General features: G+C 43.8%; 1 protein-coding gene across 1 annotated transcript in view; it reads left to right on the top strand.

The window, feature by feature from the left end:
• Window positions 1-23554, top strand: part of LOC132382925 (solute carrier organic anion transporter family member 5A1) — a 207352-nt gene that overhangs the window by 100550 nt on the left and 83248 nt on the right. The window contains exon 2 of the mRNA XM_059953535.1: window positions 19548-19680. Coding sequence (XP_059809518.1) covers window positions 19548-19680 — 133 coding nt within the window. The remainder of the gene's footprint in view (window positions 1-19547; window positions 19681-23554) is intronic.

Below are 23554 nucleotides of genomic sequence, written 5' to 3'. Positions count from 1 at the left end.
GGGACAAGTGATTGTGTTTTTTTCCACAAGTACGTGTTGAAGTTCGCATTGCCATGCTGGAATTCTAGGTTGCCGTGTTATTGTCATCATTGGGTGAGGATCTTGCAACAGAACCATGTGACCAAAATGAATGGAACTCCAGAATAGGTTTGCAGATAAAGACAGATAATTTTATTTCACACAAAGTTAAAGAAATTTACAGCTTTACTAGTAATTGTTGGACTTCTAGATCAATCTGAGAGGTATATAAAAAAAGTAGTTAAATATCACAAGTAACTTTACGACCTTGGAAGTGTAGTAGAATACTTATTGTTGTATGGCCATGTTTATATTCCATACCAATTCTTTTTCTTTTTCCATGATCGCTTTTCACCTTGCCATAATGCTGTATAACATAATTCACATTTATGGAGCAATTTTGTCCCTTAACTGCATCTATGCATCTTCACCTATTTAAATACAGTGAGAAATTCTGCAATCTCATTTCTCTCCAAGAAAGTTCTTTCTGATTTCATTATCTGATCTAACTGACTATATCATAGACAACCCAGTTGATCTAGATTTACCCACTCATTGGAACATTTTCTCTCATATCCATCCTTCATGCAACTTCATTATCTTATAAAACTTTCAACACATTTCTTCTTGGCCTTTGTTGTGTAAACATCCCAGAGCCTGCTCAATCTTTCCTGATAGTACCGTTAAAAAAAGATATCATCTTTGTAAATAAATCTTCCAATATCTGATTTTATATAAGGAGAATCCTCACAGTACATGGTACTTTGGGTCTGTTCAAAATTTGTTACAAAATTTAACCTACCCATAATTTTGTTCATCTATTACGAATGTCATTATACGCTTTTTCCACTGTATATAATTATGTTGCGCATTTTAGTCTAAATGATATGAATACTTCTATTTTGTTTCCCGGTGAAAAGAATTCAGTTTATAAAGCCCTCTGCTTAAGACAGCTCAATATATAAATTCTACCTCTTGCTGCATTTCAACCTACAATTGAATAGGTCATTGTGAAATGGGGATTTCTAAACACATTGGAAGTAGTGTTTTGTCTAATGAACAGCTTTTAAAATCCTTTGTATGTTCAGTGGCAATTCTGGGCATTTCTTTTGAAAAGATGTTGTCGAAACTGCTGAGGACTGATTTTATTTGAATGGGCACAGCAGAAACACGACAAGGTCCAGTGACTGTTCTTTGCAAGTGCTTGGGAAGGGTGAGAGGGTCTAGATATAGAATATTGTGTTTAATTTATATAGGACATTAAAATAATGCAGAAAAATGAATTTGTGATTGGCTAGTAAATTTTTGGAGGCATTTGTAAGGATTATGCAGTCTGAAGTCTTCATTGTCATCATTCTGTTTGGATGTGAAAAGTGAAATTACAATCTTAAACTAATCTTAGTGAGAATGGTTTCATTTCAAGTTGGATTCTTCCTAAAACCAGAAGACAAAGGAGCAGAATTAGGACACTCAGCTCATTGTGACTGTTCCATCAATCCATCATGACTGATTTATTATCTCTCACTCTATTCTCCTGCCTTCTCCCCACATCCTGATCTGCAGAGGAATTTGCAGTGGGAGGGGAAACTTCCAGTTGACGTGGTCCATATGGGTACCAACGATAAAAGCAGAACGAGGAAAGAGGTTTTGAGGGAATTTGAGCAGCGAGGGACTAAATTAAAAAGCAGAACCAAAAAAGGTAGTAATCTCTTGATGGCTACCTGAGTCACATGCAAATTGGTACAGGGTCAAGAAGATTAGAGAGTTAAATGCGTGGCTCAAGGATTGGCGTGGGACAAGTGGGCTTGAATTCGTGGGAAATTGGCACCAGTATTGGGGAAGGAGGGAGCTGTACCAGTGGGATGAGCTCCATCTGAACCGGGATGGGACCTGGATCCTAGTGAATTGCATAACTAGGGCTGTGGATAGGGCCTTAAGTTAAATAGTAGGTGGGTGGGTTCAACAGATTGGGGAAGCGTGGATAAAGATAAAGACAAAAAATAAAAGATAAAATAGAGAAAAAAAAGTGGAGTGAAGAAAAGTCAAGTGCAAAAGAGAAAAAGATTGCAAGATTTGAAAAGCACAGTGAGAGTAAGGGCACTGTATTTGAATGCCCATAGTATTCGAAACAAGGTCAGTGAACTTGTGGTTCAAATCAGTACAAAGAGGTATGATTTAGTGGCCATTACAGAGATGTGGTTGCAAGGTGGAGCAAATTGGGATTTAATTATCCAAGGATATCAGATAATGCGGAAGGATAGGCAGGAAGGTAAGGGAGGCCGGGTAATGCTCTTACTTAAAGATGAGATCAGGGTGATAGTGAGAGATGATAGAAGATCTAAGGAACAGAACGTTGAATCCATCTGGGTAGAGATTAGGAATAGAAAAGGGGAAAAATCACTGCTGGGAGTTATCTATCAGCTACTGAATAATAACATTACAGTGACACAGGCATAAACATCTCAGGCACGTAAGAATGGAACAGCAGCTATCATGGGGGACTTTAAATTGCACATAAATTGAGTGAATCAAGTTGGTTGAGGCAGTCTTGAGGAGGACTTCATAGAATGCATCCGTGATGGCTTTCTTGAACAGCATGTTACTGAACCTACAAGGGAATGTTCTATCTTAGATCTGGTCCTGTGCAATGAGACAGGTACAATTAGTGGCCTTATAGTTAGGGATCTTCTTGGAATGAGTGATCACAGTAGGATTGAGTTTCGCATACAAATGGAGGGTGCAGTAATTCACTCTCATTATTATGTCATGTATTATGTCTATACAATGGAGACCACAATGGGATGAGGGTGGATGTGGCTAGTGTAGACTGGGAACACCAGCTATATGTTGGGACAGTTGAGGAACAGTGGAAGACTTCCGAAGAGATTTTCACGGTGCTCAACAAAAGTATATTCCAGTTAAAAGTAAGGAGAGTAAGGGTGGGGAGATCCAGCACTGGATAACGAAGGAAATAAAAGAAGTCATCAAATTGAAAGCTCATGCGTACAAAGTTGCCAAGAGTAGTGGGAAACTGGAAGATTGGAAAAACTTTAAAAAGTAACAAGGTACCACTAAGTGAGCAATAAAGAAAGGGAAGCTAGATTATGAAAATAAACAAGCACAAAATATAAAAATGGATAGTAAACGTTTTTATAATTATACAAAGGGGAAAAGGGTGTCTAAAATGAATGTAGATCCTTTGGAGAATAAGAAGGGGGAATTGATATTGGGTAATGAGGAAATGGTCGAGGCTTTCAATAACTATTTTATGTCGGTCTTCACAGTGAAGGACACGTCTAACATGATGGGCGATGGGAGTTGAGGACCTCGATACAATAGATACAACTACCACTAAAGAGGTAGTGCTGAGCAAACCTATGGGCCTGAAGATAGATAAATCCCCTGGTCCTGATGGAATGCATCCCAGGATACTGAAAGAAATGGCAGAAGCTATGGTAGAGGCTTTGGTGATGATTTACCAAAACTTTCTGGACTCTGGGCAGGTCCTGGCGGAATGGAAGATGGGGAATGTCATGCTGCTTTTCAAAAAGGGATGTAGGCCAAAGACAGGTAATTAAAGGCCTGTTATTTTAACATCTGTAGTTGGGAAAATGCTTGAAGCTGTCATTAAAGAGGAAATAGCGAGGCTTCTGGGAAAAAAAATGGATCCATAAAGCAGATTCAACATGGATTCAGCAAAGGCAGGTCCTGTTTAACAAACTTACTGGCATTCTTTGAGGATATAATGAAGGGAACAGATAGAAGGGAACAGATGGATGCTATTTACTTGAATTTCCAGAAGGCATTTGATAAGGTACCACATAAAAGTCTTATCCATAAGATGAGGATGATGTTGATAAGTTGGGGATGATGTATTAGCATGGATAGAGGATTGCTTAACTCATAGAAAGCAGAGAGTTGGGATATGTGGGTGTTACTCTGGTTGGCAATCAGTGGTGAGCGGTGTGTCGCAGGGGTCGGTGCTGGGCCCGTAACTGTTCACGATATGCATTAACGATCTGGAAGAGAGGACCAAGTGTATCTAAGTTCGCTGATGATACTAAATTGAGTGGAAAAGCAAATTGTGCAGAAGATACGGAGAGCCTGCAGAGAGATATAGATAGATTAAGTGAGTGGGCAAGGGTCTGGCAGATAGAGTAGAATGTTGGTAAATGCGAGGTCATCCACTTTGGAAGGAGAAATGAAACAGCAGGTTATTATTTGTGTGGCATCCGTCAGTCTCGAGAGACCATGGATTTGCACCTGGAGAGTTTTGATTCAGCTGCTGATGGTGGTGCAGCGTCTGTTGTGACTGCACAGGCCCACACGGGAGTGACAGTCTTGGTTGCAGTGATTGCATTTGAAGACGCTCTCCTCCAATGTTGCCGTGTTGTTGTCTTTTTGGCGAGCGCGCTTTTCCTCGGCGGCAAGCCTCAGTTTCTCTTCTCCTTGCTCCAGCCCTGTGTAGTTCTCGTCTCCAGCATGAGTGATCGTTTGCAATGTCTTCCCATCTTTTGACGTCCAGGTCCATTGACTTCATGTCCCTTTTGCAGATGTCTTTGAAACAAAGATGAGGACGTCCTCATGCTGTCTTGCCAGTAGTCAGTTCCCCGTACAGTAGGTCTTTCAGAATCCTCCCGTCCGGCATGCGATGTACGTGTCCCAGCCAGCGGAGTCGGCGTTGTTGGAGAAGGGTGAAGAGGCTGGGTAACTGGGCGCGGGTAAGGACTTCGGTGTTGGTGACTCGGTTGGTCCATTTGATGCCCAGAACGCGTCTCAGGCTGTGAAGGTGGAAGGCGTTGAGACGTCGCTCCTGCCTGGAGTAGAGGCTCCAGGTCTCGCTGCTGTAGAGCAGTGTGCTGAGGACGCATACCCTGTAGACTGCAATTTTGGTGTGCGTAATTAGCTTTCTGTTCTCCCAGGCTCTCTTGGTCAGCCTGGCGAATGTGGTGGCTGCTCGTCCGATCCGCCTGTTGATCTTGGAGTCCAGGGAGAGGCTGTCCGTGATGGTGGAGCCAAGGTATGTGAATTCGTGGACTACCTCCAGCTCATAATTGTTGATGTTGATGATGGGGAGTTGTTCAACGCCTTGGCCCATCACATTGGTCTTCTTCAGACTGATGGTTCGGCTGAATTCCTGGCAGGCTCTTGAGAAGTTGTCCATAAGTCGCTGCAGTTGCTCTTCAGAGTGTGTCGCCAACGCTGCGTCGTCTGCAAACAGCATGTCTCTGACGAGTACTTCACAGACCTTGGATTTTGCCCTCGGCTGGGACAGACTGAACAGCCTTCCGTCCGATCTGGTATGAAGGTAAACTCCATCGGTTGAAGTTCCATACGCATGTTTCAGCATGACTGCGAGGAAGATGCCGAATAGGGTGGGAGCAAACACACAGCCCTGCTTCACACCGCTGCAGGTGTTGAAGACCTCTGAAGAAGAGCAGTCAAATTGAACGACGCGTTTCATATCCGCGTGAAACGATTGGACGATCTTGAGGAGCCTCGGAGGACAACCAATCCTGGCGAGGATTTTAAACAAGCCGTCTCTACTAACAAGGTCGAATGCCTTTGTCGATGAAAGCGACGTAGAGTGGTTGTCTTTGCTCTTGGCATTTCTCTTGCAGCTGTCGAAGAGAGAAGATCATGTCGATTGTGGAATGTTCCAACTTGAAACCGCATTGAGATTCGGGGTATACCCTTTTGGCGATTTTCTGTAGTCTGCCCAGGACCACGTGGGCGAAGAGCTTCCCAACGATGTTCAGCAGCGAGATTCCTCTGTAGTTGTTATAATCGCTTCTGTCCCCCTTGTTCTTATAGAGGGTGACAATGTTGCAGTCTCTCATGTCTTGCGGCACCATTCCCTCCTCCCAGCACTGACAGAGTAGTTCCAGCCGGTGGTTGAGCAGAACTCCCTTTGCACACTTGATGGCCTCTGGTGGGATGCCATCCAACCCTGGTGCCTTTCCAGTGGGTAATCTGTCGATGGCTCTGCTCAGCTCTTCAGCAGTCGGCAGTACGTCCAGCTCCTCCATGACCGGTAGGCATTCCACGGTCGCTAACGCGTTGTCCGAGATATCATTTTCCCTGGAGTAGAGTTTGGAGTAGTGCTCCACCCATCTCTCCATCTGCTTTCATTTGTCTTTGATGACCTCGCCTGTCCTGGATTTCAGTGGAGTTGTCTTGCTCTGGGTTGGACTGATGGCTTTCTTGATCCCCTCATACATTCCGCGAATGTTGCCTGTGTCGACTGATAACTGGATGCTTTCACATAGTTGTAGCCAGTAGCCATTTGCACAGCGTCTGGCTGTCTTCTGTGCGTTGTTCCTAGCTGTCCTCAACGCTTGCAACGTTGCCTGAGTGGGTTGGTGTTAGTGCTTCAACAGTGCATCACGCTTCTCCTCGATGGTGGCATTGAGCTCATTCGCGCTTGCCTCGAACCAATCCTGTGTCTTGCTTTGCTTCCTCCCGAAGGTCTTCAATGCAGTGCTGTGGATGGTGTCCCTGAGAGAATCCCATCTCTGCTGAACAGCTCCTCCTGGTGGGTCTGCAGGGAGGGCGTCCTCCAGCATTGATACACTGTTTGCCTAGACCGGTGGTCGGCAACCCGCGGCTCCGGAGCCACATGTAGCTCTTTTACGTCTGTGCTGCGGCTCCCTGTTGCTTAGGGAAATAATTGGTCAGTATTTAATTAAAATGTATTTTATGTTAGTTTGTTAGTTTTTGAAATGTAATTCTAAATTTGAAGATTATGGTGATCTTGTACAATCTAATTAAGATGTTGTGGCAACCCATTTCCTGACACATCCGAACCGGCTCACAATTAGCCAGCGTTCAGGCTAAGGGAGATAGCCTACGGGGGTTTGTGAGTACGTGTCTTTTGCAGCATCTGCGCCCATGGGGGGGCGGGTTGAGGGAAGCTGAAAAGCAAGGCTGTTTAGTTTGAATAAAGCTATCTTTGACTGCAGTTTACTGACTGCGTGTAGCACACCGCTACAACGTGTTTTTATCGCTGGCTGTCCAGAGGGAAGGTGCTGAAACGCTTTGTCGCGTGTCTGGAAGAAGTGAAAACTTTCCTGGGCAGCAAAGGGCTCACCTTTCCTGAGCTGGAACAGCCAGAGTGGCTGGAAAAGCTACACTTCATGGTAGACATGACAGCGCACCTGAACACGCTGAACACAGCTCTTCAGGGGTAAGGACGTACAGCCCTGCACATGTTGGAGGATGTTTTGGCATTCGAGCGCAAGTTGACAGTGCTTGCCAGAGATTTACAGAAAGGCACATTGTCTCACTTCCCCAATTTGAGAGAGTTCAAACAAGGTCACGACATGATAAATTCGGAGTATTTACATTCTGCAATCATCGCAATGCAAACATCGTTTGGGAAACGCTTCTGTGAGTTCAGAGAGGAAAAAAACACATTATCCTTCCCGGTCACTCCCCTAAGCATCGATCCATCCCTACTGAATACGACTGCATTGTCAGGTGTGAGTCAACCTGACCAAGTATGATAAATATTTTAATTGCCTGTTATTTTACGTGTATTCATATGTTTTCATTGTTCAGTGAAATAGTCCTTTTATTTTTCAGATTGACAGCTGGCTGACGTTATTTTTGGTTTGCTGCTGGCGGCAAATTTAAGTTTGGCGTTTTTCATAAATACAAGAAGGACTCAAATAGACGTTGAGTATTTTACTTAAAAGTAACCTTCAACCCAACGTCTTTTTTTCGGAGTTCAAAATGTTTTTGTTGCATGCAGAAATGTAATTTCGTTTTCTCTGCAGGAGTTCATCAATTTCATAAATGCAACACATTATAGTTTGTTTATACATAGCATAAAGGCAAAACAAAACGTTGTATGCAGTGTTATTTCATTTTAAATGTCAAACGGGTTTTGCGGCTCCCAGTGTTTTCTTTTCTGTGGGAAACGGGTCCAAGTGGCTCTTTCAGTGGTAAAGGTTGCTGACCCCTGGCCTAGACAGAGGCTTGGTGCAGTGGAGTCTGAGTTTGCAGCAAACCAGGGAGTGATCGGTGTCACAGTCAGCACTTTGAAAGGACTGAGTCATGAGCACGTTTTTCAGGTGGTTGCGTCTTGTGAGGATCAAGTCCAGCTGATGCCAGTGTTTGGAGCGGGGATGTCACCAGGAAACTTTGGCCAGGAAGTAGGTGTTGGTGACACATAGTCCGTGAAGCACGCAAAGCTCGAGCAGTCGTTGTCCATCGTCATTCAAGTTACCGGTCCCATACCGTCCCAGACAGCTTGGCCAGGGGTCGTGGTCGGCACCCACTCTTGCGTTGAAGTCGCCAAGTAGCAGCAACTGTTCCTGTTTCGGGATCGCCTGTATTTGCCTTGAAAGTTGATCATAGAACTCATCTTTTGTGTCTTGTGTGGAATATAGGGTTGAGGCGTAAGCGCTAATAAAGTTGACAGGCCCATCGGAGGTGTGCAGCCGCAGTAAGTGGATCCGCTTCGATCCATCCTTGCTGGGTTCCACCATCTTTAGCAGCGAGTTTTTCGCAGCAAAGCCAACACCATGCTCTCTGGTCTCGTCCTTGCCTTTCCCCCGCCAGACGAAGGTGTACTCTCTCTCACGAAGGGTCCCCGAGTCTGGAAGCCGTGTCTCTTGGAGCGCTGCGGTGTCCACTTGAAGACGAAGCGGTTGGTTGTTAATCTCTGCTGTTTTGCGGGTGTTAGTGATCTCGCGAAGGTCGTCTGATAGACCAGTTGTCATAGTCTGTACGTTCCAGCATCCGAGTCTGAATGCTGGCTTCTTGCCTTGTTTCCTTGTTGTTTTGCTTGGTGCAGTGTTTACAGACCGCGGTTCAGGATACTTGTAACCCTGAGCCCCACGCACCCAGTGAAGCGGGCGGACTGTGGCGGGACAGCACCTTATTGGCTAGGGGCTGCCCAGCTTGAGGTGGGCGGTAGCTGTCCAGTGAGGCACGAGGGCCTCTCCCTCTGTCGAAAGCAACCCCTGGCGCCTTGCTCTACGCCAGTCGAGTGCAGGCTTACAACCGGTAGACTGCTGCTTTCCGTGTTTTGCTGCCACGGTGAGGCAATGCTGGAATGTCTTCTCCAGGGCGCAGACCTCGGCAAGGTTTTATGAGAGATCGGCAGTTGCCCATGCAGCCCCTCTCCCCTCTCCACGCCACCGATGCTGTCCAAGGGATAGGCAGGGGCCGATACAGCTTGACACCGGCATCGTCGCAGGAGTTGCCAGAACAAGGTTGAAGGCAACATCGGACTGCCTTAGGGACTCCAGCTCCGGATTTGTCCTTAGGGTTTACTCCCGAAGCCTTTCCCATGAGTGGGTATGGTGGCAAGGCAGCGGAGGTTTAAAATCAGAGTTTTCCTTCTCTTAGATGGACTGCCCTCCTAGGCTGATGAGCTCCATCTACCCGAAGCACTGGTTTTAAGGCGCCAGGACCCGCCTTCGCCCTTTCTCCTGTCAATAGAAACAGTTTCGCCGGGCTTGCAGGCTAAGCCACACGAGAAGGCCAGGAGTTGGACTTGGTTGCCAGAGGCTATTTGAGACGCATGCCGTGAGGAGTACTTTTTAAGCAGTGGGAGCTTGTCCCCACTACCACTCCTTGGCTTGGCAACCTTGGAACCAGGTTATTATTTAAATGATAAAAAATTGCAGTATGCTGCTGTGCAGAGGCACTTGGGTGTGCTTGTGCATGAATCACAAAAGGTCGGTTTGCAGGTGCAGCAGGATATCAAGAAGGCCTCCATTACTAGAAGGATTGAATTTAAGAGCAAGAGGTTATGCTGCAACTATACAGGATACTGGTGAGGCCGCACCTGGAGTACTGCGTGTGGTTCTGGTCTCCATACTTGAGGAAGGATATACTGCCTTTGGAGGCGGTGCAGAGGAAGTTCACGAGGCTGATTCCAGGGATGAGGGGGTTAGACTATGATAAGAGATTGAGTTACCTGGGACTGTACTCACTGGAATTCAGAAGAATAAGAGGAAATCTTAGAGAAGCATATAAAATTATGAAAGGGATAGATAAGATAGAGGCAGAAAGTTGTTTCCACTGGTTGGTGAGACTAGAACCAAAAGGCATAGCCTTAAGACTCAGGGGAGCAGATTCAGGACGGAGATGAGGAGGAAATGCTTTTCCCAGAGAGTGGTGTTCTCTACCCAGTGAAACAGTGAAGGCTACCTCAGTAAATATATTTAAGACAAGGTTGGATATATTTATGCTTAGTAGGGGAATTAAGGGTTATGGGGAAAAGTCAGGTTGGTGGAGATGAGTCCATGGCCAGATCAGCCATGATCTTATTGAATGACGGAGCTGGCTCGACAGGCCAGATGGCCTACTCCTTACAACCTTTGATGCCCTTACTAATCAAGAACCTATCAACCTGCATAACCCTCTGTGACAATGAATTCCACACATTCACCCCCTCTGACTAAAGAGGGTAGCGGTTGATCAACTGGAGAAGTGAGATAAAATCATGTTTTCTCATGTTAGAGAGCCGGTGTGATGAGCATGAGGGGTGGAGTTAGCAAAGAAAATGCTGGTGCTCGGGTGGAAAGCAAACCATCAAGGTGACAGAAGAGGGGAGAGAGGGAGGGAGAGAGAGAGAGAGTGGTGGGGGAGGAGAAACACACGAGAACACAATTATACTGGAGCTGAGAGAGAAAGAGTACTACAGTTGCGAGAAATCTGCAATCAAAGAGAATATTGGAAGCCCTCAGGAGGCATTATATAGAGGGGAGATCTGAGTTCCAAGTTGGTGATCTCAGATCAAAATTGGAAATTTTAGAAATGCAGTCTGGGGGCCTGAGGCTGTAACAGAAGATGAGGTGCTGTTTTTCAAACTTGCATTCAGAGGCGGAAAGATCAGATTGGCAATGTGATGGAGAATTAAAGTGTCAATAAACTGGAAGGTCAGAGTTGCTATTATGAACTTAATGGGTGTATTCTGGCAAAGGGGCACCCAACCAGTGGTTTGATCCCTGGTACAGAAGAGATCTCATTGTCAGGATAGAATTTCGGTATGCTGATTAAAATAAATACAAGTGAATTATTGCTTTACCTGGAAGGAGTGATTTGGTTCCTGGATAGTGTGAAAGGAAAAATTAAAAGTGTAGGTATTGAATCTTCATGACACCAATGCATTTGATACATCTGTCCTGATGAAGGATATCTGCCTGAAATGTCGACTGTACTCTGTTGACTAGATGCTGCCTGGCCTGCTGAGGTCCTCCAGCATTTTGTGTGTGTTGCGTTGATTTCTGTTGGTCCTTGCACTATCTTAGCCATTTCCTCAGTTTGGCCTACCTCTTCTCCTTCAGCAAATGCAAGCATGCTTGTTTCCCAGATATGATGAAAAGCTATTGACCTGAAGCATTAACTCTCTCTTACAAATGCTGGCAGAACTCAGCAGGCCAGACAGCATCTATGGGAGGAGGTAGTGATGACGTTTCAGGCCAAAACCCTTAATCAGGAGTGAAGTAACATGAGATGGTGGAGAGGGGATAAGAAGTGGGGGGAGGGATGAAGTAGAGAGCTGGGAAGTGATAGGCTGGAGGGAAATGAGCTATTTCTAGCTCATGTTACTTCACTCCTGATGAAGGGTTTCGGCCCAAAACGTCGTCACTACCTCCTCCCATAGATGCTGTCTGGCCTGCTGAGTTCTGCCAGCATTTTGTGTTTTTATTCATTTCCAGCATCTGCTGATTCACTCGTGTGCCAGACGTATTGTGCTCTCCCAGCAATCTCTGTTTTTGCTTCATATGTCCAATATATGGTCTATAAATATCTCTTATATTGGCCAGAAAAAAAATTGACAGAGTTCTCTAAAAGTAGTACAATGAATTCTGCCAGCTGGGTTATATTTTAGAATTATTTGTGCTTTTGAGAAGTTAACAATGTACACAAATCTTTGAAGTCAGCAGGACAAGTTAATGGGCCCTTTTTGTCAGTAACAAGCATGTATTACCGATGGGTTTAGACATTCAGTACAAATATAATGTATTTATTTTGAGCCAGTGGTTGGGCACCATGTGGAGCTTTGTACTTAAGGAAGATGTCAAGACGTGTCTTAGATTTTCCCTCAAGAGGAAACATCCATTCCACATCACCTTGTCAAGACCCCTCAGAATCTGAATTCTATGCCTGTGCTTTTTCCCTTGCTGCTCTATAATTAACAACTATGAACACACTCACTGAATGTTCTTATCCACAAACCTGCCTACTAACTGACAGCTATCTGAAAATTTAGTTATTAAGGTAAGATTATCAATGCAGATAATTCAGAGAAAAACACTCAATGATTTTTAAATGGATTGAGAATGTTGGAAATTTGAAATAAAATAAAATGCTGGAGATATTTAGCAGATCAGGGAGTATCTGTAGAGAAAGAAGCATAGTTTACAGAGTCAAATACCTTTCACCCTGGCCAGGCAATGCTAGAAAACAAGTATGTTTTAAATTGGTAGGAAAGCAGAGAATAACCATTAAATTGAAGTCCACAAGAGATGAAGTGTGAACTGTATTGTCAGCTGAGAGAGGGTGATGAAGGTTTGTTTAACCTCTGATGAACAATGTGAAGGAGATGTAAATAGGAGGAAATGAATTGGGACAAAAGACAGGCAAAGCAAAATAACACATACAAAATGCAGGAGGAACTCAGCAAATCAGGCAGCATCTATGGAAATGACTACAGTCTCCACAAAATTTAGAAACATCTCAGGGACCATGAGTTGCCCTGCTCCATTCCCAAACAAAATGCTGGAATTGTTAGATGATAGAAATCATAAACAAAAAAAGGATGCTTGAGATACCGAGTAGGTCAGGTAATACCTGTAACGTTTTGGGGAAAAAAACAGAGGTAGTTTTCCAGAATTGCAAAATTGCATGGCTTTCTAAGTAATGGGACCACTGCCCTGCAACTCCAGGAACATGGGTCCAATCCTGACCTCCAGTGCAGTCTGTGTGAACTTTGCACCTTGTTCTGGGACCCCTTCTCCTTGTGATTTTCATAAATGACCTGGTTGAGGTAGTAGAAGGGTGGGTTAGTAAGTTTGCTGATGACTCAAAGTGTGGGGGGTGTTGTGGATAGTGTGGAGGGTTGTCTGAAGTTACAGCGGGACATCGATAGAATGCAGAACTGGCTGAGAAGTGTCAGATGGAGTTCAACCCAATTAAGTGTGAAGTGGTTCATTTTGGGAGGTCAAATTTGAAGACAGTGTATAGATTCAAAGGTCAAAGGTTCAATTTAATGTCAGAGAAATTTATACTATATATATTCTGAAATGCTTTTTCTTCACAAGCATCCACAAAAACTGAGAAGTGCCCCAAAGAATGAATGACATTTAAACGTGAGAATCCCAAAATCCCCCCCCCCCCCCCGCATAAGTGGCAGCGAGCAACAATCCCCCTCTCCCCCCACTGGCAAAAAAAAAAGCAGGCATCAGCACTGCCACTGAGCACTCAAGCGTGAACAAAGCAATAGCAAAGACACAGATGTGCAGTTACCTCAAAGGCGTTGCGTTTCACCCGGTATTCGACATCCCACAGGTTCTCTCTCTCCCTAATAAAGGAGAAGGAGGTGTCTCCATTTTCCCAGCGAGCGGGGAGACATAACATCCAGTTTCTGGTTTGCGATGTTGGAAGTCCGTTATGTTGCTTTTATTGAGCTCTGTGCCTGAAGATCTTAAAGATCTTGGGTCTTCAGGTCCACAGCAGTAGATGATCTGACTCCGTCGACAACATATGGGTCTCCTGCCGTGACTCCCACCCTTGGTTCGCCCGTCTCCAGAGCCCTGAGATCTTAGGCTTCCAAATACGAGCTGGACACTCAGATCGATCCCTTGGCACACCAAACAACAGCCAGTCCTGAAGGACTGAGAAAGGGTCCCATTCCTGCAAGAACTGAAGTCTGCCTGTAACTCCAGGTCAGGGTCTTCTAAATAACCCTGAAAGGGAAAAATAAAGATATTAAAGATGGAAATAGAGCTGTTTCCAAAGATGCAAAGGAGTCGCTGTTTAGTGCCATCTTAACTCCTACTTCCTCATACAGGTCATTTATAATCGTATTATTGGTAAGACTCTTGGCAATGTAGAGGATCAGAGAAATCTTGGAGTCCATGTTCATAGGATACTCAAAGCTGCTGCACACGTTGACTGTGTTGTTAAGAAGACGTATGACGTGTTGGCATTAATCAACCACTGGATTAAATTCAAGAACTGTGAAGTAATGTTTCAGCTATATAAGACCTTGGTCAGACCTCATTTGGAGTACTATGTTCAGGTCTAGGCACTTCGCTAAGGGATGTGGACAGAATGCAGAGGAGATTTACAAGGAGAGCGTACCTTATGAGTATTGGTTTAATGAACTTGACCTTTTCTCCTTGGAGCGATGGAGGATGAGAGGTGACCTGATGGAAGTGTATAAGATGATGAGAGGCATTGATCATGTGGATAGCCAGAAGCTTTTTTCACAGGGATGGAATGGCTATTATGAGGGGGCATAGTTTTAAGGTGCTTGGAAGTAGGGACAGAGGGGATATCAGAGGAATCAATGAAAGACCACACATAGCAGGACAGACATACAACAACCAATGTGCAAAGGATAACAATCTGCAAAATACAAAAAGGGAAAAAAAGAAAAGATTAACAATAAATATTAAGAATATGAAATAAAGAGTTCTTCAAAGTGAATCCATAGGTTGTAGGAATAGTTCAGTATTGAGGTGAGTGATGTTATACCCTGTGGTTCAAGAGCCTGATGGCTGTGGTAATAACGGTTCCTGAACTTGGTTTTGTTGGCCCTGAGGCTGCTGTACCTCCTTCCTGATGACAGCACTGAGAAGGGAGCATGGCATGGATGGTGGCGGTCCTTGATGCTGCTGCTTTCTTATAACAGTGCTGCATATGGATGTGTTCAGTGATGGGGAGGGCTTTACTAGTGAGAGTCTGGTCTATATCCATTACTTTATATAATTTATTCAAGGGCACTGGTGTTTCCATAGCAAACTGTGAAGTGGCCAGGCAATACACTCTCCATTGTGCTTCTATAGAAGTCTGCCAAAGTTTTAGATAACATGACAAATCTTCACAAACTTCTAAGAAAGTAAAGGTGTTATCTTGCCTTTTTTGTAATGGCCCTTACGTGCTGGACCTAGTTAGGGCATATCCTTTGAAAGTATAACACTGAGGAATTTAAAGTTGCTTACCCTCTCCACCTCTGATTCCCCAATGAGGACTCCAGTTTCCTCTTTCTGTGTTCAATAATCAGCTCCTTGATTTTGCTGACACTCAGCCAAATTATCCGTCTCCTTCCTATATGCTGATTCATCACACCTTTGATTTCTCCAATAACAGTGGTGTCATCAGCAAACTTAAGTATGTAGCTAAGCAGAATGAAAATCAGAATCAGGTTTATTATTGCTGACGTATGCCAGTAAATTTGTTGTTCTGCTGCAGCAATACAGTGCAAGATATTCACATCACTGTAAATTACAAAAACTAAAATGTGAGCAGCACAGAAGAGAAATAACGGGCAGTATTCATAGGTTCACGGATCATTCAGAAATGATTACGCTGATTATGATAAATGATAAACACTGCTGTGTGACTCTAAATCTGATAGAAGAGGAGAAGAAGTTGTTCCTAAAATGTCCAAGATGTTGAATGTGAGTCTGCTGCGTGGTTTCTTATTACTGTGTCGGAAGTCTAGGGCAAGCCCTCTGTGCCAGACGTGCAAAGAAAGATTGCTTCCTGACATTAACAAGCTAAACTGGTGCAGATGGTGCAGAAATGTTTTGATGTGTGTTTGCTAGTCCAGAAGAATTTATGGAGATTATGTTTTCCTCTTCTAGAGGTGGTGAAGTTTGGCTCACTGCATAACCAGTTTGTGAGTTTAAAAGATTCAGAAGGTTATACGTCTCAATGCCAGGAACCTCCTTTTTTTGATTAACTTCGGCACTGCTAATGAATACTCCTATGACTTCTTTGAACTAGAGGAAGAATTTTAACTTCAATTACAGGCCAGGTGAGAGTTGACATAACAACCTTTCAGAGTGCAAACTTGAAGCCGGGATCTAATTTGTCTTGGTCTCGCAAAGAAAGGCTTGTTTTAACGAGTAACTCAAACCACTCACACAGGGATTAAAGATACCAAAAATAATTTCCTTTATACTGGTAACATTGGTACAGACATAAACAGCTGTGTACATTATTCCTGTTATCCTAGACACGCTGGCTCAGATACTGACAGGGTTTCCAGGAGGGCAGACACCATCATTTATGTTCACACGGCCTAGTGGCTTGGAAGGTACAACTGGCAAAATTCAATTACTGTATCTGCATTCAATCATGGACTTTGGTGCTGCCTGTGGTGAAGTTTGCATGTTGCCCCTGTAACTATGACACAAATTTCCTCCAGATATTCTGGTTTCCTCCCATGCCCTACAGTTATAGACAGACACTTTATTGATCCCAAAGGAAACACGGTGTCATGGTAGCATTTCAAGTGCATAGATATACAAATATTAGAAGAGAAGTAAGAAAGAATAAAAAAAAGTTACCTTAGAAATAAGATGTACAAGATTACAAGCCAAAGGTCATAAGATCTACAAGATTTCCAAGTTCACACTGATAAGATGGTACTGCAGTTCAGAAGATTACTTGGCCAATATAATTGTGGGTGAATGTAGTAGCAGTTATAAAATAGTGACGAATTGCTGGGAACATCTGTAAAAGGGTATGGGGTAGCAGCATGGTAGCGTAGCAGCTAAAGTAACGCTTTACAGTTCCAGTGACCCTGGTTCAATTCCTGCCGCTGTCTGTAAGGAGTTTATGTGTTCTCCCTGTGATTTTGTGGGTTGCCACAGGTGCTCCGGTTTCCCCCTACGTTCCAAATATACATAGGCTAGTAGGTTAATTGGCCACAAGGCTGTAATTGGGCAGCATGGCCTTGTTGGGCTGGAAAGTTAAAAGTACCATGCTGTATCTCTAAATAATAAAACAAAACCAAATCACTGTATTTTACCACTCAGGGTTGTCAGCTCTAAGCTGAACACCTGAACCTGGAGGACTGGTGGACAACTCTTAATTTAGCCTCTAACCTTTGACCAGTTTGGCATGAGTGACCCTACCATTAAATCCTATCTCCTGCCAACATTGCTCTCCGGGTCAGTGAGACATGCAAGCCTCCAAACAACAGCAAGGGCTGTGGTCCTCTTGAAGGACTTTTGAGTGTAACCACAATGACTTTGAGGACCAAAGTTTTCTAAGAGGTGCCAACAGGAATTTACCATGTTTTTGCAGTAGGGACCAATGTCAGATACTAGACTGCACAACGAAGAAAAGGTCTTTCAATTGTTCTGTGTTTCCCCCCTAGATTACTGTCTTACTGAGAGCAGGTGCCTTGGTGAGAATGGGCCAATACAACACATGTGCGTATGTAGATTCTGTATGAATTTTCATAATACAATTGAATAAATAAAGAGACAAATATTGCAGTATGAGGAAAATGTGATAGGAGTGGCAGAGAAATGAGCTGTCTCGAGGTGCTGAGTGACTGGTGTGATGAGCTAAATCTATAACAGTACAGTGGGATTTTATGAAAGGAAAACAGCTCTCAAAATTGCACCGACATATAAAAATATAGTTTCTATATAATAACTCTTCTGTTAGCAACATTTAAATTAATAATAACTTTTAATAGCTGTTCTTTAGGGAGGTATCATTTATACTTAAATTATTTATGCCCAAAACATGTTGAAAAAAATATTTAGTAGCTGAGGAACTTCCTTTGAAGAGTCATTTATATTCTGTTGGGAAATTTAACAGACCATTCGCACACAGCAAGGTCTCAGAAGGCACCTGTGAGATGATAATTCTTCAGTCTTTTCCAATGTTGTTAAACATTAAATACCTAATTTGATAGTTGGAAAACTTCCCACTCTATTTCTGCAACAGTGCCATGAAATCTCTTCAACTACCTGGAGGAGTCCTTCAGTAATGGAGGTAACACTCTTCATATGAACCAGTGGATAGGTTCAACGTTAGTGGGGATAAAATAACCTGTCTGGAGCCACTACACTGAGTCTCGGTGAAATTCCAGAAAATTGCTGACAAGATATTTATTTGGGAACAATAATGGTAAATGAAAACAATCGAAGACAGCTATCGGCGCTGCTTAAGGGCACACAACGTGATGTAAGTTTAATTAGTGAAATAGATTGAGTGCTCTTGGTAGCCTTGACATGAAATACTGTAAATCCAAACTTGTCCAGTTGACCAGATGAAGGGTTTCAACCTGAAGCATTGACTGTCCCTTTCCCTTCACAAATGATGCCTGATCTGCTGAGTTCCTCCAGTGCTTGTGTGGTGCTCCAGGTTTCAGCATCTGCAGTCTCTTCTATTTTCAAACTGCTTGTCTTACACCCACCAATGTTGGAGGCTGTGCCTACTGTATCATATGAAGAGCAGCATCTCCACTGCTGCAGCACTCCTTCAACACAACTAATTTATGAGACTGGAACTGCTAAGCTATCAGACCCAACTACAATGGTTACCACTGAACCTGGATGTCACTGTTGTAAGATACTATTTGTGAAGTGGGGTGCTGTGCACAATCATAATTGATTGAAAATGGACGTGGGAGCACGGAGGAACATAGGGAAATCTCCAGGAAGACCTTCTTCATTGCTGCTGCTGCTGAGGTCCAGGACTCTGCCGGGAAGAACAGGCCCCCAGTCCTCGGGCTCGCGTTGCTGATGCCCATTGGCGGGGCCGTCTTAATACGCTCGGCAGAGGATGGTGCTCAGAGAAGCTGTGCCGGAGGGGATGGTTGTCGGCTCGGAGATTCAGCGGACTCAGAGTCCGCTGCGGTCAGGTCACTTTCAGTGTGTGCTGTATCTGCGAGGCTGGGTTTGACGGAGCTTTCATTGTGTGCTGCATCTGCGAGGCTGAGTCGGGGGCATCATGGAAGTCCATAGCGGGGGTACTCCCTTCTGCCTCCGGCGTGGGATGGCGAGTCTGTCGGACCCTGGGGATTTGTGGAAACTGTGTGGTGATTTCTTTTTGAACTTATAGTCCTTTAACATCTTTGGACTATTTTTACTGTGCCCATGGTCTGTTTTTTAGTCAATCATGCTATTGTTTGCACTGTTGTAACTAAATGTAACTATGTGGTTTTGTGCAGGTCTTGTAGCTTTAGTTTTTGGTCTTGTTTGTCTGGTGGGATTGGAGTTCCTTTCCGGGGTACGTGCTAAGACGGTAGCGCGATATTAATATGCAGCAGCCTCTCCGGACTCTGGATTGAGGATTGCCAAACATTAAGTGGATTTTCTGGTGTAGTCTGTTTTGTCATATGCTTTTGTGATATCATTCTGGGGGAACGTTGTCTCATTTTTTAACTGCATTGCATTTGTGGTTTCTAAAAGACAATAATCTGAATCTGAATCTGAATTAGTACCCAGATTAATTTGGGGTTTATATTTTCTATTTTGAATTGGTACATATATTGTTCCTAGTATCTTATTAAATATATTATCTGTTCTTTCCAGCAATTATGTATGTTATGGGAGCATTGGGCCCTGCAGCAGGATATCTTCTTGGTGGTGTCTTGATTGGCTTCTATGTGGATCCCAGGGGCACAATTCAGATTGACCAGACTGACCCACGCTTCATTGGAAATTGGTAAGAGATAGCAGCAACCTTTTATTTTCCTGTTTTTGCATACCACAGGAATCCATATCTTACAGTGAATGAATGAATGGAACAAGTTAAAAGACATATTAATTTTAACTCCATAAGGTCATTTGTCGTAAACTTGAAGGCCCCTGATTAACAAAACCAAACAGGCATTGATTCAAAAAGGATGATAACTTCTGAGAAAAAAAGAAAATGTATAGAAAGGTCAAGGAATATGTTTCAATTTGACACTGCAGGATATCCTATATTATAAATACGAGATACTTGGACGCTGGAAATCCAGAGCAACACACACAAAATGCTGGAGGAACTCAGCAGGTCAGGCAGCTTCTATGAAAATGAATAAATAGTTGACATATTGGGCTGAGACCTTCCTTCAGGATGGGAAAGCAAGCAGGAAGATCAGAATAAAAAGGTTGGGGGTGTGTGTGGAGGATTAACCAGGAGGTGATAGGTGAAGCCAGGTGAGTGGAAAAGGTAAAGGGCTGGAGAAGAAGGATAGGGGAGGGAAAACATTACTGGAAGGAGAAATCGATGTTCATGCCATCAGGTTGGAGGTTACCTAGAATATGGGGTGTTGCTCCTCCACCCTGAGAGTAGCCTCATCGTGCCAAAAGAGGAGGCCATGGACTAACATGTCGAAATGGGAATTAAAATGGTTGGCAACCAGGAAATTCCGCTTCTAGCGGCCCCTCAATTTACTTCGGGTCTCACCAATGTAGAGAAGGCCATCGGGAGCACTGGATACAATAGACTACCCCAACAGATTCACAGGTGAAGCGTTGCCTCACCTGAAAGGACTGCTTGGGGTCTTGAATGGAGGTAAGGGAGGAGGTAGGAAGACATATGTAGCATTTCTGTTGCTTATAGGGATATGTGCCAGGATTACGTGAAAGCGGAGAGTCGGGGGAGGTAAGGATGTGTTTGGTGCTAGGATCCTATTGAGGATGGTGGAAAGTGCGGAGAATGATGTGTTGGATTTGAAGTCTCATGGGGTGGTAGGTGAGAAGGAGAGGAACTCTATTCCTGTTAAGGTGGCAAGAAAATGGGGAGAGCGCGGACACCCAGGATATGCAGGAGAGGCGGGTGAGGGTAGCATCAGTGGTGGAAGAAGGGAAACCCCATTCTATGAAGAAATAAGGACATCTCTGGTGTCCTGGAAAAAGAAAGCCTCAACCTGGGAACAGATGTGATGGAGATAAAGGAACTGAGAAAAAAGCATAGTATTTTATGATTATACCATTTTGACAAACAAGAGTAGGGCTCTGTGATGTTTTTTAATATTCCCTTACCACATTGAAGGAGACCACTTGACCTATCTATGGTCTATCAATCTCACTCCTCTCCCCCACACTCCATGCTATCTGTTCTCTCTTACACGCCCATCAAATCCATTCTAATATTCTTGCCACCCAATTCAGGGTTACAGTGTTGATGAAGGCTCTTGGCTCAAAACATTGACGGTTTACTCTTTTCCGTCGACATCCCCCCACAGCACATTGCCTCGGGCCTAGATTTCACTGCTGGAGAAGCCCTTCTTGAGCTCTCCAAATCAGCTTGGCACTTAGAGCGAGCTAGCTCGACACCCTGCCTTTCCGGTCTTTCTAGCCCGACATTTAAATTGTCCAAACATCATTTTATACCTCAGATTAGGATCCAGGCGTTGCCGTAGTGAATCACTTCGGGCCTAGAACATGGTGCTCAGTGATTTGCTTCGGACCTGGATTTTGCTGCCGAAGAAGCCGTTCTCTACCTCTCTAAATTGGCTTGCCGCTTAGAGCAATTCGCCCTCGCACCAGAGTAAGTTGGACGGGCATTGGATCTCCTCTGCCTCGACTTCTCCCCTCCGAATCACTCATTGCAACTTCAAGTGCGTCGATATTGCAGCTCACCAGCAGGGCACATCTCCTGAGTTCACTTCACCCTCACTCGCCTCTTTAGTGCTTGTGGTGATAGTCTACCACAATTTACTTCAGAAAAAGTGTTACTAATAATGTTTTTAATTGAATTCCTTTGGTTTCGAACCACAAGTAAGCTGTTGCATATCTTCAGTAGTGCCATCTTAAATCGGAAGGGTAGATATCTGGATATGTAATTGAGATATCAAAGATTTATCGATATGTGGAATATAATTTTAGAAAGGGTAACAGAGCAAGAAAGAGAAAGCACTCCTTAAGAAGTGGTTTGATGCTATGCGGAATGAGTCCAGTTGAGCAAAATAGTGCTCACCTGAGATTATCTTCTCATTCTGGAGTTTCCTCATCACTAAAAACACTTCTGTGATTTGTGTTTTGTGCCTTGTCATTCCCCCTTTGGATTCAGACGGGATGCATTACTTGCCTGGGGCAAATAGGAAGATGTGAAGCAGGAAAACATTGCTGAGAAGTCAGTGCGCTGGCCTCCAGCACACAGATTACTGGCTGTAAGTGAGGCTGAGAGAGGAAAGTGACTGAGCTGATTTCCTTCCCCACCAGGGTACAGAGAGAAAAAAAACAGTACCTTTCTAGGCTCCTTAGTAGTGGCTCTCCATGATAACACTCCTTTTTTAATCTCAACCATGAATTAAGTTTGAGATGCTGCATAGCCATAAGACTGTTCTCATTGTCAAGATTGCCATCACTGCTTGATATGCATATTAAAAAGGAACACTTCATCCTTGGGCAGGTCTCTCATCATCTGTTTAAAAGAGCAACATACAGTATGTTAATAACCTTTGGAGAATCAGTGAATTTATTAAGGGCAAGGCACTATGGTCATCTATATGATGTTTGCTGTAATGGAGAATGTTAAGATTTTCCCTCAAGTTCCTGTTTTCTTTGGAGGCAACTATGTGTGTAAGAAATTTCTGCCTGGAAGTTCATTGCCAAGAGCACTTACTGTACAGATCAATAACATTAGAAAGTTATATCTGAAATTAATTCTGTTAGCTTCAGTGGAACGTAATTTAGAAGGTAATTGCAATGTGCTGATCTTAAAGTTGGTGTTCTATGGAAATAATTGGGGTGCAATCATTCAATGCACACAAAATGCTGGAGGAGCTCGGTGGGCCAGGCAGCATCTATGGAAAAGAGTAAACAGTTGACGTTTCGGGCTGAGACCCTTCATCAGAACTGAACTGTATTCATACAGAATTCTCCGTGGCAAGCTCCTGTCAGGGACACTTGATCCCCAGTATTCTCAGTGGCTTTCTTGCACAAAACCATGCTTCTGCTCCAGCTCCCTCTGGAAATGCTCTCCTTGCTCTTTCCCATCTCCCCCATGTGATATATGCTTCTATGCAAAGGGTGAAGGAGCTGGCCTCAGCTGTGACAACTTGCAGCATAGCGTGGGAAACACTGCGTTGAGACCAACAATATTATTTCCACTGAGACATTATACAGAGAACTCCCAACAATGTTGTTCTGTGAACCTCCCATTTGAAATTCTCCCTCTTTATGCAATTTTCAAAAATAGCATTATGCTGACCTACAATAATTATATTCAAAGGTAATCATAAAATTTCTAGATGTTCCAGCTGCAGATTATGTTCCATTTTTCAACAATTAAGGGTGATCCAGGACAATTGAATATTCCTGCAGTGATAATATTGAGACCGATCACCAAACAACTTCCCAGTCCAAATTATTTATGTGGAATAGGGTTGCATTTTGTGTGTCTGAAGTAGCCTCTGCCCCTCCCCCACCGGTCAATAGGGAATTACTCTGAGTAACAATGAAATCGATAAATCCTTGCTTATCTGTATTGAGTTATAATAAACCTGCTGTGCCCGTGCTTTACTGGAAGATATTGTTTTGATCATGCTGACCAATGATTCCATTGACAGCTCCAAGCTACCTACAGATTCCGTGTCAGCATGGTC

This window comes from Hypanus sabinus, chromosome 1, assembly GCF_030144855.1.
Source record: "Hypanus sabinus isolate sHypSab1 chromosome 1, sHypSab1.hap1, whole genome shotgun sequence".
NCBI lineage: Eukaryota > Metazoa > Chordata > Chondrichthyes > Myliobatiformes > Dasyatidae > Hypanus > Hypanus sabinus.
Note: the sequence above shows the minus strand (reverse complement) of the source record. Positions and strands in the feature narration are given on the sequence as shown.